The sequence below is a fragment of the Buteo buteo genome, chromosome 4, assembly GCF_964188355.1.
Source record: "Buteo buteo chromosome 4, bButBut1.hap1.1, whole genome shotgun sequence".
Classification (NCBI taxonomy): Eukaryota; Metazoa; Chordata; class Aves; order Accipitriformes; family Accipitridae; genus Buteo; species Buteo buteo.
The window spans coordinates 28,926,576-28,941,237 of record NC_134174.1 but is presented as its reverse complement, the minus strand read 5'-3'; the positions used below and the strand labels follow the sequence as shown (position 1 = coordinate 28,941,237).

At 37.5% G+C, this 14,662-nt stretch overlaps 2 protein-coding genes across 4 annotated transcripts in view; one reads left to right on the top strand and one right to left on the bottom strand.

The window, feature by feature from the left end:
- Positions 1-10,539, top strand: part of PBLD (phenazine biosynthesis like protein domain containing) — an 80,664-nt gene extending 70,125 nt beyond the window's left edge. Inside the window, exon 9 of the mRNA XM_075025322.1 lies at positions 10,294-10,539. Within this exon, the coding sequence (XP_074881423.1) occupies positions 10,294-10,328 (35 nt within the window). The 3' untranslated portion in view covers positions 10,329-10,539. The remainder of the gene's footprint in view (positions 1-10,293) is intronic.
- The window catches only part of MYPN (myopalladin), a 79,083-nt gene that overhangs the window by 27,283 nt on the left and 37,138 nt on the right, over positions 1-14,662 (bottom strand). For all 3 annotated transcript variants that reach the window (XM_075025311.1, XM_075025310.1, XM_075025312.1), the window contains exons 3-11: positions 13,266-13,441; positions 11,678-11,729; positions 9,385-9,532; positions 7,937-8,008; positions 7,581-7,722; positions 6,610-6,633; positions 4,451-4,567; positions 3,339-3,708; positions 1,778-2,365 (exon numbers count right to left, since the gene is read on the bottom strand). In XM_075025311.1, coding sequence (XP_074881412.1) covers positions 1,778-2,365; positions 3,339-3,708; positions 4,451-4,567; positions 6,610-6,633; positions 7,581-7,722; positions 7,937-8,008; positions 9,385-9,532; positions 11,678-11,729; positions 13,266-13,441 — 1,689 coding nt within the window. The remainder of the gene's footprint in view (positions 1-1,777; positions 2,366-3,338; positions 3,709-4,450; positions 4,568-6,609; positions 6,634-7,580; positions 7,723-7,936; positions 8,009-9,384; positions 9,533-11,677; positions 11,730-13,265; positions 13,442-14,662) is intronic.

The window sequence follows — 14,662 nt, the reverse complement described above, 5'->3', positions numbered from 1 at the left end:
CCCCAGCCAGCAATATCCTGAGTGAAATAAAACTAGTAGCTTCCTAGCTACTAGGAAGACAGTTAACTCTATCCCGGCTGAAACCAGGACAGTATCCAGGTAAAAGCTATAACTGATGATTGCTGCGCAAGATACCTTCCTTTTATTGTTCCACAGACATGCTGATCTCTCGCTGCTTTTGTAACCAGAGTTATTATAACTGATAATGCCAAATAAGGAAGCTGAAGCTTCAATAGATATTCACAGATTAGCACAGATACTGTTCAGGTTCCTTCCTGATCTTTTGTGCCCTCACTTTTACTCTCTCCCATGTAGAGATCTAGATTTGAATCTCAGCATGATGAGCTCCAGTTATGTGGGAATTCAGCTCTGGGCTGGGACCCAGGAAAGATGAAATGAAGAAAACAATATTTAACTACTCTACCTGGTAGGCATATTGTAAGGATTTATTTGGTAATGCCTGTACAGCAGTTAGAAAAAGTAAAGCACTTTGCAAGGGTTAAGTGTCATTAATGCAAAGAGAATAGTGCTTGAGCACTTGTGCACCAGCTCTGAAGGGGAGGAAGGAGAGTGGATGAGTAGTTGCAGTTGTTTTTTGCTTGCTGTTGCCATGTTGTGAAAGCAGGCCACAGGCTTGAGATGGGTATAGTTAAAACCTTCACTGTGAACCTTATAACTTTATTGTGTATGCCTGCCCATGATGCCAGGGCTGTGAAGGCCTCCAGGCATGTGCTACAGGGTAATGGCGATTATGTGGCTGTGCTGGGCCACTGGGAAGTCTGTGAATAGGAGTGCAGTAATGGTTTGAAGGCAGGGTTTCTTGGCACACAGAGTGGTGCATGCTATATATACAGGGACACTTTTTTTTTCTGTTATAATTACAGATTGGTTGATGTAGTATCAGCAGGATAAGTAGGAGATTGTGACTTACTGATGGCTATCACTACCTTGAAGTGTACCATTGGTAAAAGGTGGAAATATTCCTTCCTTTATGCAGAATTTGAAGTTCTATTAATAAAAAATTGTATCAATCTGCTGGCACTAGCCATGCTAACACAAGGTTCACATAGTCCACAAAAGGGATATTAATTTCAACTCTACTAGTAAAGAAGGAACTCTTAAGGCCATGACCTTTCCGGTACATCATCATCCTTACTTGCATGTATGGTGGTAGCCATTTTGTCACAGAAATCATGCTGGCTGTCAATTAAAATATTTATGTGCAAACCATTAATTCTCCTGAGATTTCTGGGGGACTTTAAATATAGAAAGTATTGCAACCAGAAAAATACCTTTACTTAAGTTATTTCTTAGATTTACCTGGACTAAGAAATAACTTACATTATGAGGTACCTTTTAAAACTTTACTTGTTGCTTACAATAGGTAAGAATGTTTTTATAGCTCATACAGGCAAATGGTCTTAGAGTGGCTTACCCTGCAACGCCATGAAATCTCTTTTCTCCCACTAGTACAGTCTTACAAATCTCTGAGCCCCCAAATTCTTGTATATACCTGTTTATAAACTCACATTTCTCTATCTTGAATTTATCTTACCCTTGATGTATCTTATTATAGAAGCTACTATTCCTTGCTTTCTAAACTGAATGTAAATGTTAGATGAAATGACCAGAATATATGAATAACTCACTTTTCTGTTTTATTAATTACTTGCATTTCAGTAAGCTCCCCACTGAACCCTTGAACAGAAACACATCTTAGTTTCCTTTATGAGTATTTCTTGTCCCTGCTTCTGCGCATATGGTTTATGCTACTTACGTGGCTGGTGTACTTCTGGGCAGTCCCATAGCATTGGTTGATGGCACAGTAGGAAGTGAAGGCAGAACAGCACTAAGGAAAGCTACTGGATTCTGAATCCGGCCAGTTGGGGAGATAGGAGCAGGAGTCACACTCTGTGGCTGAACCTGTTTTGCACTAGATGTAGAAAGTGTTAATGGAAGCACCATGGATTCTTTAGGGCTTGGTAGAGACTGTTCACTTTTGCTTGTAAACCCTCCTGAAGACCTTGATTGGGCAGGTGGAGGATTTCCTGTGAAATTTTCCTTGTTATTTGTTCTTTGAGTTCCTTGAGGGACATTGCTGAATGTTGTAACTGAGGAGCTAGAACTGGAGCTGGTAGGCGGTGTGGTTTGTGATGGTAGGAACTGCTTAGGTCGGGTATAGCTGAATGCTTGCGAAGCAGAAGCTTTGCTTTGTTTGTATGTAGTTGAGGTGGACTGTTGATGGAGTGAAGTAGCAGAATTCAGTAAAGCTGTGTTGAATGACAGTTCTCTTGTAGGTATCTGATGCACCTGCTGTTGTTCAAGCAAGACCTGGTTGTGGAGCTGTTTTAACTGGGTCTGATCACTGCATATAGAACAAAGATGAGCAAAATTGGTTACGAGCCCTGAATGTGCTGGCTGACTACATTTCCATATGTGAATTGGAAGAGAATAGTTCTAGATCCTGTGATACAGTAAGAGGTAGCGGAAACTGTTACATGACATATTCTCTTAACATTATGAGAAGAGCATAATATTAGTTTGCTACTAAACTAAACTTTTCCTTCTTCTGCCCTTCTTTGCCAGAGGCACAAAAGGTTTTTGTTTGAAAATTATTTGACTGAAGGCGATTCTTACATTTTAACACATGAAATGTAAATATAAATCTTACTTGAAGATATTTAAGGGATAGCATTGTCCAATTCTGCCCTGTCACCTTAGTACTTCTCTGCTTGTATAACTAAGAGTAGGATTTGGTTTATTGGATTTTAAATGAGCATTTGTAAGGCAGATTGCGGTTATTTAGCTCCTATTAAAGTGGGTTCTGAAACCAGCATTTTGGCTAATAATCATGCAGGTGCTTTTTAGACCAAGTGGTTTCACATTATCAAACATTTCTAAGTATTTTATCTGTTTTAGAAGGAGATTATGTTTTTGAGACATAAAAGTCATGAGTTATGGCCTTTGAGTAAGGCCTTATGGCCTTACAGTTGCTAGCTAGTTGCTAGCCCATACTATGTATAAGACTACATATGTCTGGTTTGGGCAAAATTACATACTCAGAGTGACATATAATTGGAGAACCTGCTTTTATTTTACATATACAGAAAAAAATATCTAAAATTGGAGAACACTTTTCCCAAGAGGCATATACAGAAAAAAATATCTATCTCTGTAGAATATGTATTTCTAAGAGCATGGTTAATTAGGCCAGCACCATGTGATACTGTCTTTTTTGTTCTGCGTTTGAGTTTTTTGCTCTGGTGCAATAGTGTCCTGGTCTATAAATACTAAGTACTATCAGTGATGTTCCTGAGAGTTAGAATCCTTTTACTTACAGCTTTGGTTTAGCCAATACTGGGGGGGGTTCCTTGGATGGCGATGTCGGCTCTGGTATTTTCATTGGCTGTCCATTTATCCTCTCTTGGAAATAGTTGGGTCTGATTTGGTTTGTAGCACCAGGTCCATCCTCTGAAGATGATTCACTTCCTTTATCATCTTCAGGCAGCTTGAAGTGCACACGGAGACCTATCTTGGAACTCGATCTGGGTTCATTGTGGTTCACAAGAACACCTTCAAGTTTAGGTTTGGGGGTTTGATTTACTACACGAGGGGAAGGAGTACATGGGGGAGGTTGATGTTCAGCAGCAATTAAGTTGATTGAGCTCATTGGGTGAAGGGTAGCAGCATTACTAGTGTCTTCAGATGCTGAAATAGCAAATATCCAAGTTTCGGTGATATGTAAATATCATAATTATAGTGAAATGAAATCAGAAAAGTTACAGCTGGAAAAACTCACTCTGATGTCCTTCCAGCTATTGGAGTGAGTTGTTTGACCTCATTTGTTTAACAACGAATTCCCTTAACAAAGGAAGATTGTAAAAGTGGGGGGAAAAGAGACACAGTTCTAGTTTGGAAGATCCAGCAGTGGTCTTCAGCCATGTGCCCTGTGAATTCCACTAGCATCTTTGAAATACAAACTTTCTTTTCAGAGAATTCTTTAACTTTTTCATTATGAAGAACACTGCCAGAACTTGAGCTGAATTGGAGTCAACAGTGTACTATGCTTTTATGTACTGTACTTTGCTCACCTAACTGCTTAGTGCCTTGGCAGCATAAATCGCGGAGGCAGTATGAAAGAATCTGTTCTGAGGTTTCCTCCTTTGGGCTCTGCACCAAAGGGTTATTGAAACAGCAAACTAGACAGTCCACAGAGATTCCAAAAATGGCTATTGCCGAACTCTTGAGGTCAGCAAGAGTTGTGTTTTTGGAAGGGCTGTGTGGGATTCATTCCCTAATGTTCCTTGTTCCTTCACATTTCTAATTGGGGAAGGACATTTTGAAAAGACATAGCAATCTGTATGTTCGATAAGCAGCCTGGACTGCACAGTGCAGCAGGTGGCTCTGCCTTGTATTTACTAGCAAGCAAAGGACTAAAACAAACTCTTACCTTTGACAGTTAGGTGAGCTATACTAGAGACTGTGCCGTATTTATTGCTTGCAGTACAGGTGAAACTGCCAGAATCTTCTGAAAAGACTTCAGCAATAACGAGAGTACAAATTTCCTCTGCAAAGCATCAGAGCAGTGTTATTACTTGCAGTGAACATGCATTGGACAAACACACAAAGCCTTCACTACCCTCAGGGACATTTCCTTAAGGTTTTCCACCTTGCTCAGTTGATTTTAGTTTCATCAGTATTATCAATTTTGGCAGCCTTTGTGTGCAGCAGCTGTTACCAGCATTGTCTGCAGCAACTGGTACCCTCTGTGCTCCAGCATGCCCAATGAAAGTGAAGAACAGGTGTCAGCAGTGTTTGGAAAACATTAGAAAATGTTTTCCTAATCACGTGAAGTACAGACTTTCTCTCTGAAGAACTTAAAATTTAATTTAGAGAAATAGAGTGTACTCTGTACCCACAACTCACTAAAATATATGTATTTTTATCTCTGCAGATTGAAAGATTAGTTATAATTAACTGGGAACAATTCAAGTGGAGTCACTCTGTAAGGTGAAGAAATACAAAACACATACATATAGGCTGGCATTTTCCAAAAGTACCAGTGCAGATTTGCAGATAGAGGGGATTGTGCTAATTGTGCATATAGAAAGTTGCCTTTTCGCTTCTTTGTGAAGAAGACTAATGGGCACCAAAAATGTGCTCGCAAAATTGTACTAGCAAAATTTAAATTCCTTCTTGAAAAGTCAATCTGGAGTTATGACATTCCTGTCTGATGAGTATCTGACATGTCCAGGCAGCAGTACCAGCTAACAAATACCTAAGGTGATAGGATTTTAAATCTTTCATTTGGGCGGGTAGCTGGGATGGGGAGGGAGAGTAACATCTAAAGTGGATTGAAATGTGGGCTGATAACATTTCTTCAACTAGTCAGTGACTATTTTGCTACCATTTTGCAAGAAACTTTCCTAAAACCCTACAGGATTAATATTTTACGAGTATTTCTGTAGAAGACCATACCGCACTTAATTTGATTGTTTCATGTCATTGCTGAGGAAAATCCAGTAGCAACAAAGAGATTATTTGCTAACAACTATAGAAGAATAATAGTTTATTATAGTACTAGGATCATAGAACTAGTTTAAGGCATTATAATATCTAGTTTATAGTACTTGGATTTGCCAACCACTGCATGCATGGAAATCCAGATTCCTTCTCAACGAGCAGCAGATGATGAGGCAGTGACAACTGCACCCAACTGATTACCCTCTGAAAACTGCTTCACATTACTCAGCAGTGATGCCACTGGACAGTAAAGGAACAGCATCGGTGGGTTCTGGTAGAAGCTCCATTTATTCATTCCTAAGTCTCAGCGAGAGACATTGCCAAGAGAGGAAGTCTCTTTCAAGATACTTTTTGGGGTAAAAAACTTTTAATAGGGCAAGGAGAAGAGTTACAGAAGTTTATATACTGTAAGAATTAATACTCCTTTGGTAATTTTCTATCTTAAGAGGGACAGCTTTATATTTTTAATAGTGAAAAGCATAACCAAGAGAGTAATTGTCTCATGGAGGAGAAATCAAGATCTATAAGGCTCCTTTGCTCAAATCATGCAGAGTAGCCTACATTCTGCTCTGACCCTTGAAATTAGCAAATCCAGACACTTTTATAGGATTTGCTGATATCAGGGGTGGAACACGTGATGTGATACTCTCATATTACGCTGGTAGGGAGCAAAGGGAATGGCTGACATGGCTAAACATCTGATGCAATGCTCCCTAACTGGTAAACTAGATAAAAATAGCTCAGTTCTACATCATCTGGTGTACTTCTGAACCTCAGATATATAGGGGACCCTCATACATTAATTTTGTTAATCTTTAGCTCATAAGGTGGTAACATTTAGGTCCTAATTTAGAACTGGGTCAAAGCAGAATGGAAACATTGTTTTTCTTCAAAAGTGATAGAATTAATTCAAATGATATGTTTATGGAACAGTCTACAGTGAAATGCATCTCACTAGTAGTTACAGAACATGGTGAAAAGAAGAAATGTTAATTAAATTATGGAGTTTAAATAATTAATATTTTGTGAATTTAAATCACCACATTTGAATAATCAAAAAAGTATGAGCCTTTTGATGATCCTTACCTGGTTCAGCCATAGATCGTGGTTCTAAAGGGAAGAAGAGCAGAATTAGTAGATTGAATATATGTACTTTTGCCAATATTTTTTTTTCTTAAGCACTAAATATGAAGCTTGATCTTCTCAATATGATACAATACTCCTTTTGATCCAATTTTCTGTTTAAGGGATGCTGGAGACAGCCAGGCCTTGTACTCAGTGGTATGTCAAATCCACTGACAATATGAACACTTATGAAAACTTTTGAGAACTTATGAATAGGAAATAAATTCTGCAAAAGTATTTTTCTGCAATCTTAGTACTACTTTATTGTGTGTCGAAGACAATTTCTGAAATGATTACAGACATGAAATCAAGTTATGATAAAACATTGTTTAATTTAGGTTTGATTTAGTGTGGTATTTAAGGAATTCCTATTGAGTTTTAGCAATTTTAGCATTCCAGTGACTTATAAGAAAACTGCAGATGTTTTGACCGCATTTGAAGATTAAAGTAGAAGTATATGTTTACAACCTATCGTGTATTATGTGCACACACATGTATCTGTAGGCATGCTAACGTGTACATCAGGTTACTTTTGTGGATAAAAAAGCAATCCGCTGCCCATAAGCACTATTACAATAGCACTTAACTAAAACATGAGGGATCTACAGGCAACAGAACTCTACATAAATGGTGCAAAACCAAAACCAAACAGCAGAAGTAAGGCTGAATTAGAAAAGGACATTGAAGTGGCAGAGGGATCAAACAGAAGGCAAAACAGTTCAATAGTTTGGGGAATCTCAGAAGAATACTACCTGTGAGTATGCTGTTCAATTCATCCACAGTTTTGCCTTCTGGAACCCACATTTATTGCCATAAATATGGCTTTTATAGTTCTTACCATTGTAAGAAGAAATTCAAAGTGTTGCTATGTTAGCAATTTTGTTGCTTGCCTCTATTTTATTAGACACAATATTTCCATGCAAGAAACATACTTTTCTGTAATATCCTAAAATCTGGAGAATCTTCTATCAGTGTTCCTTCTCTATACCATTCAACCCTTGGGGAAGGAGCTCCTTTCACCCGACATTCAAAGACAACAAGCTGCCCCTCAGAAGCTGAAATATCCTGTAACATCTAATAGAGAAAATGAATAGACAGTCAGTAAATGTCTTATTGGTCTGGAAGTAATACTGGTTTCAGTAAGATTTCATAAAGGTACTTAAATCCTTGGATGGCTTAAGAAATGCAGAATTCCTTTTTTTATCTTTGATGGCTAGAAAATTTTAATTATCTCTCCATACAATTAATTGACCTCTTTAGTTTTCAAATATGTCATAGAACAAATTACCTTTGTAAATACAGGAGCAGCAATTATAGGTCTTCCATCCAGTCCTTGCAAATAGTTAGTGGGGCTTTGAGCCTGTAGATTGCAAAACATCACATGAATGAACAAATGAATAAAAGTTGCTGTATTGTAGACAAGTGCTAGTGATCTTCCTGGATGGGTTGCTGCCTGAGTAACAAAAATGCTGTTATTGCTTTTTTGAGTTAATTGTGGCAGGGAAAACTTCACTGCAGTGTATTATAACAACTTTCATTGATACTTCACTAAGGCAAATCTGCGTAGGCTGCTTGGTAGTAGTCTCCTTTTAAGAATTCTTACTTACAAAATTTATGGATGTTAATAGGGAAAAGTTAAGTCAAGTCTTAATCTTGTAATTCTTCTCCTTTGCCAAAACCAAACAATTTACAGAGGTGGTATATCACCCTATTGATCCTACTCAGTGAAATCAGAATTAAGTTATTCTCCTCCTGGGAAACTTCCTTATATAACTTGATAAATAGAGTTTTTCCTTTTAGTGAAATAGAAGCTGCCCAGAAGAGCAGAATTAGTGATTCAGTATCTCAGGAAACAACCAAATTTTTAGATGGTGTCTTACAAGTCAGCAAGATTATAAGTGGTAATTTTTGAGATACCTATCACTTTCGACTTAGGCAACCTCTGTCAAAATGGCAAAATGTCGCAAAGGCTTACTTCTGTTCTCTTTGTAGTCAAAAGTAAACATCCATTACTTCACCTATTCAGTATCTGTTTCTTGGTTACCACCTAATTCTAGGCTGTAAACATTGAAAAGGCAGTGTAAAGTGAGTTTCTCATTAACTTTTCAGTTTTAAGTAAATATGGCTCTTCTTTCCTATTAGGAAATGCCTGCTAACATTAATTAGATACTCTTTGATAGGGATATTAAAATGTTATGTGATACATAAGCATATCTACATATAAAAGTAAACATAGTAGTGAAATTATTTAGCTTAGAATAAGTTTCATTGAAAGAAAATTATTTCAAGTGAGTTCTGTAGAGAGGGAGAGGAAAAAGTTACCGGCTGCTGCTATTGAAAGTGAATGAGTCAGTCTGCAATGTGAAGAGGCCAGCGAGCTGACTTACGCATCCAAATGCCCTTCGCGGCATGCAGTCTCTGACCTGCTGGAGCGCACACAGATGCCCGCCGCTGGCTGAGCTAGCGGCAGCTGCTCCTTCTGCTCACTGCCGCAGAGATGCCTGTAACCTGGGGATGAAAGGTTCCCTTCCCTTTGCCAGGTGCTAAAGGTTAGCGAGTAGGCAGGACGTGTCTTCTGTGTATGCGACTACTGTGTGGCTGTAAGGTTCAAAGCTGAAGTTGAACAGCAGAGCAAAAACTAGGAAATTTGGGGGTCCTGAGTCACAAACTGCAGAAGAAACACCTTCTTAAGACCTTGCTTTTGGTCCCTGAAATTCAGCGTATTGTCTCCCCTACCTGATTAACTGGTGTTGACACAGGCTGGACAGGTACAGACACAGGCTGTACCATGGCAGATGGTGCCTTGGAGGTTTCTTGATGCTTGGTTGCAGTTCTAACAGCAGGAGATGCTGCATTCAAGGAGGTGTCAGCTGGCTTTGGTTTGCTGTGAAATGTTAACAAAAACAAGTTCTCTAATTGAAAACCAGAGCTACGTGTATGTCCTTTAGGTATGTCTGTCCCAGTTACATGTCAGCCCCAGCCTCACTTCTGGGATTGAATTCCAATTGATCTAAACTGATACGTACTCCTAGGTAAACTGCATTTCATAAGAATCAGGCTGCGTATCTTGCCACTTTAATCTCTCATACTTAGTTCAGTTACACCAAATGTAATAAATGACCTGGATTAGCCTAATTGTGACTTGCAGCACGAGAGCGCAATGCTAGTTGCTCAGAGGACAGTGCTAGTTTCTCCTGCACTGCTCCCTGAACTTGTACAAAGATTTGGGCCCATAAGGTAATGAAAATACCATGGTCTGCTTGGATACAGATTCAATAATTTACTGCTGAAAAATAAAAAAAGAGAGTTATGCTTTCTGAATATCACGCAGTTTTGGTAGAGTACAGGTTCAGTACTCTTCACTTCTTCTAGGTTGTTTTTATATTGAAGTAAAAGAGTTGACCCTATTTATTTTTGTTGCTAAGTAAAATAATGTAGACGATGAAGAGATGGTCTTTTTATTCAGTTTGAGGTATGCACTAGTGGCTCTGGAATGTACCACAGGTCCTCCCAGGAAAGCCAGCCTTCAAACCAGAGGAAGCCTTACTCAGAGTGAACATACACTTCTTGTGATCACTGATTTCTCTTTTGAAATGGTGAACTTTTTTTTGCACCTGTTCTCATACTAATTCCCTTTAATTACAGGTGTTCAGATTCATGTGATGGCAGCTGGAAGCTAAGCAGAAGTAAAGACACTTTTATTATACCCAAACCTGATTTTTCATAATTCTATCATTTGAGGACATCCCACTGCAATGTCAGAGCACCATTCTTTTTTCTTTTTTTTTTAAGAAATACAGAATGCAATACATTACTTCACAATTTAATGAGGTAAGCAACTTAGAGATTCCATCAAGTTATCAGGATCATGGTCAACACTACATTAACAACTAACGAGGTGAATAAGAAAAAAATTTATGCCTGAGACATCTGGAGAAGTCTGAGGTAGAACTATGAAAAACTTAGCAATTCATCCCAAAACCTTTGAGATCTTCTTGATCGTAAATTTAATATAAACTTTTACATTTATTAAAGTCCATAAACCAATCCAATCTGGAGTATTTTAAGACTTTGAAGTAAAAACCACCTAAAACAGGATTTGCTGTCAGCCTGAGGTCTTCAGTCAAACACACTGCAGTCTTTTGTATTTGCATTTTAAAATAAAACGACATTTGTAATGAGTATAACCCTCCTTAATAAATAATGGAAAAAACCCAGGGTGCATAAGTCTATCTGATTAAAATTTCCTCTTTATAAAGCACTGGTTGCTTTTGGGGTTGAATTAATGCATACAAAGGAGTTCAAAATAAAAGATTGATTATTTTAGTTTTCAACCAGTCTGACTCCCTTTCCAGTTAATAGAAAGACTTTGATTCTGAAAGATATAGATTTTAGCAGCATTGGATCAGGTTCTAAATGCACAAGGAATGGGTTTCATCTAGGAAAAATAATATTATTTCCCAGGTTTTGGATTACATCTGACACCTTTTCTTTCTTTTTATAATTAAGTAGTCTTTTATACCCATCATTTCAGTTTACTCTAGTTCGTATCTATTAATTTCCTTATATTAAATCTAAATAATCCATGTATAGCCATCTTCTGACAAAAACTTAATGACATACCATATTTTCATGTGAGAAATTTTACTACACTGTTCTTCTAAGTCATATGCTTAAATCAGCATTTAAGTTGGGTCTAGTCAAATGGCATCTGTTTTAGTAAATTAATTCTAGTAGTTTAATCTTTAAGGTAACATATTTCTTCTTATGTTTATATTTAATATTAAAGTTTCAATTCTTAAGCTAAAGTTGAAGATACACAAGCAAATGTGTATTTGTTCCATAGTATTTTTAAAGCAAATAAACAAACACACAAACAAAACCCAACCCAAACAATCCAAACAAATCCCAAACAAAAGCCTAATGTGTTGGAAGTTGCAATATATTAATGGAAACTGAAATGTCTACACTTGTGGGGTTTTTCAACTCTAAGAAAAAATATGGAAGATGTAATTGATTTTAAACTTACTGATCCATTTCGTCTTTGATGATTTCGCCTTCAGAGTCAGAAGAAGAGACTCCTATGAGAAAGAAAAAAAATCACTTATCAGAGGGGTTTTTGGAGAAGTTTATCTATGAATGATACAAGCCTTCAAATTTCTCTAGAGCATTCTAAGGATATATATTATAAAGTTATGGCAAAACAAAAGATCACATTGCAGTGGAAATGAACCAACGTTGTACACTGTGTAAGATGCAGAACTGCTATTGACATAAGGCAGATTTGGGATGAGGTGTGACTGAAATGAGGAAAACAGCATCCAAGAGTGAATGTATACCTGGGTCTTCCTCATGTTCTCTTTAAAATGCCACTAGTATGATTTAGTCTGTAATTGCTGTTGTGAATCAAGTAAGAGCTTTTTTTTTTCCACAGACACATGATACTACCAGTTTAAAAAAAAACAGGGGAAAAAAAAGAGAGACACCTGGAATCGTAGCTTTTATTCTTACACTAGTGCCTTATAGCACAGCTTGGAGAAGATACTAGCTCTGTTTACTAACAGCTGTCTTACTGAGACTTTTTACACTTCTGATTCAGCCTTCACTGCGTTTGGAAATTGCATTTTCTCTGCAGTTCCTGCCAGTGAGCATCTCCATCAGCCATTGCTTCCATCCAATATCCACGAGTTAGGTAAAAGCAGGCCTTGGCCCCAATCTCGAGAACTACTAAATCCCTGCCAAGTACAGACATCTCCCATTAATGTCAGGGGCAGTGCGGGTACTAAAAAAGGATTCGTCCTTTCACTGTCAGATTAGAGACGTGAAAGAAGAATAACAGTAGAGCAAAATTAACCTTGTATTAAGTAGGGTAGGTGCTTTAATTTATGAATGGTCCCACTGTGGTCAGTGATGGTACTCACAGGATATTTCTCTGCCTGAGAAATGGAAAAAAGACAAAAGGAAAAAAAAAGATTCTGTGTGTTTATTTTAAATTTGTAATCCTGCTAGCACAATGATGGATGCAACCTGAAACCTTACCCAAAAAAGACCTCTCTTAAGCCGAGTAGGATATATTAAAAAGCATAAGGAGAAAGAAGAGAGACCTAAATCTGCAGATATATATTCTGTTTTATTTACAGCATCTATTGTGCAAGTAAAATATCAAATTGCTGGCATACTCATTTTGGTTACAAGGTCCCAATAATGGTTTAGGATGAAGCTATCCTATATTCAATTTGTAATAATGACTGTAGGAAAAAGGGGTTAATAAGAATTAGACACAAAGTTTAGGTTCTTATATTTCTGTAGAGTACCACAGACAAAAAATACAAGGTGGCATCAGAATCTGAATATTTCTAGACTTTGATCTTTCTGTGAGAGACATAAAATCTCTGGGAAGCAGCACAATAAAATTATATGTAAAGGGCAGTCACTTGTCTGAAGGGTATTTTACAGAGAAGTAATAAATATGTTAGTAATGATGAAAAGTGTTGACTTCCTGCTGTGTATTTTTTGTGACAAATCTATTACACGCTTAACATACAAAATACATAATTGTATCTTAATCCTGTATGACCAATTTCAACAACCAATTTCTGCAACAATTCTAACATTACCTTCTATGTAAATCTCTGCAGAAGTGGAGTCTGTTCCATAGATGTTTGAAGCAAAGCACGAGTAACGTCCTGTATCCTCCTCAAAAGCTTCAACAATAACCAATGAGTGTTGATCAGCTGTCTGGGTAATTTGAATGTCTGGTGAGTTCTCAAGCTCCTTCCCTTCACAGTACCACCTGCGAGGCAAAAAATATTATCAGTGCAAACAACTTGAAACTAGAATGACAATGTTCGAAGTCTTTCTGATGATAAATGGGTGGGTTTTAGCCTGAAGATTCTGACAGAGTACTGCAGGCAAGTGTTGAATGAACAGTCATAGGAATAAAATATTTATGATTTTCATAATATTCAATTACAGCAAATAATAGAGCTCCTTTCTTTGCAGTATTTAAACATACTAACAAACTAGTTCATGTAAGCGACTGTAGCACATATTTTTCTTGATGTACAGATTTCAGTAGCAGAGTAGAAGAGCTCTGAATTTGGAACGCTATCAGTCCAGCTCTGAATTTCTCTTGAGGTACATTCAGATCTGTGTTGTGGCTTAAAATGTAGCAACCCCCCCCCCAAAAAAAAACCCTAAGTGAACAAATTTCCCTCAAAGTTGTGATTCCAAAGTTCATGTTGGTTCAGAATGTGACTGAAATTTATTATAATGTTACCCTTCGTTTTGTCATATATTTAAGACAATCTGTTTTTTATAAAAGATGGCATAAGTGTACCACAAGGAAAGAGAAGTGATCTGTTACATTATAGAGGTACTTCCTTACAGGGACATAGCCAGTGGGACAGCTGGACCTTGAATTCTTTTCTGCATCATATTTCTGTGTTTCTCTTTTAAATCCAGCTACACATCCAAAAATATATTGGGCCTTTTAGAGACTTCACGCTCTCATCTAAGGCATTCCTAAGTCTCTCAGTGTTCAGAAGAGTTGTTTCAGTAGAAAATGCAGGAATCCAAGCAAAATTAAAAGCAGCACGTGAAGAGACAGCTCCTTAGAATGTGTTAATGACAGGAACAGTCAGCTCAACCTGAGAGCTAGTAGGAGGGGAGAGCAGGCCTGATTGCTGTTGCTTGTTAATATGGAAAAGACAGAACAGAAAGAGAAAAAGCAGGTGGGTTTGCAGAACCAGGTTCAAATTTAATAAGACATTCTAGGTTTTATAGAGAAGTTGTAGGACTATATATAGGGATCCAGAGTTAAACATTTGGGATAATACTCAGAAATACCTGTATTTTCAGATAACTACCTGAATTTGAAAAGCCAAACTAAGGTGCCTTCATCTTCAGCATAACTTTTCTCATAAATACAGAGATGTGAAACTCCACAAAAAATATTTGTATTTTCTGTTTTCTGCTGCTTTTTTAACTATGTATGATTGATTAATGTGTCTTG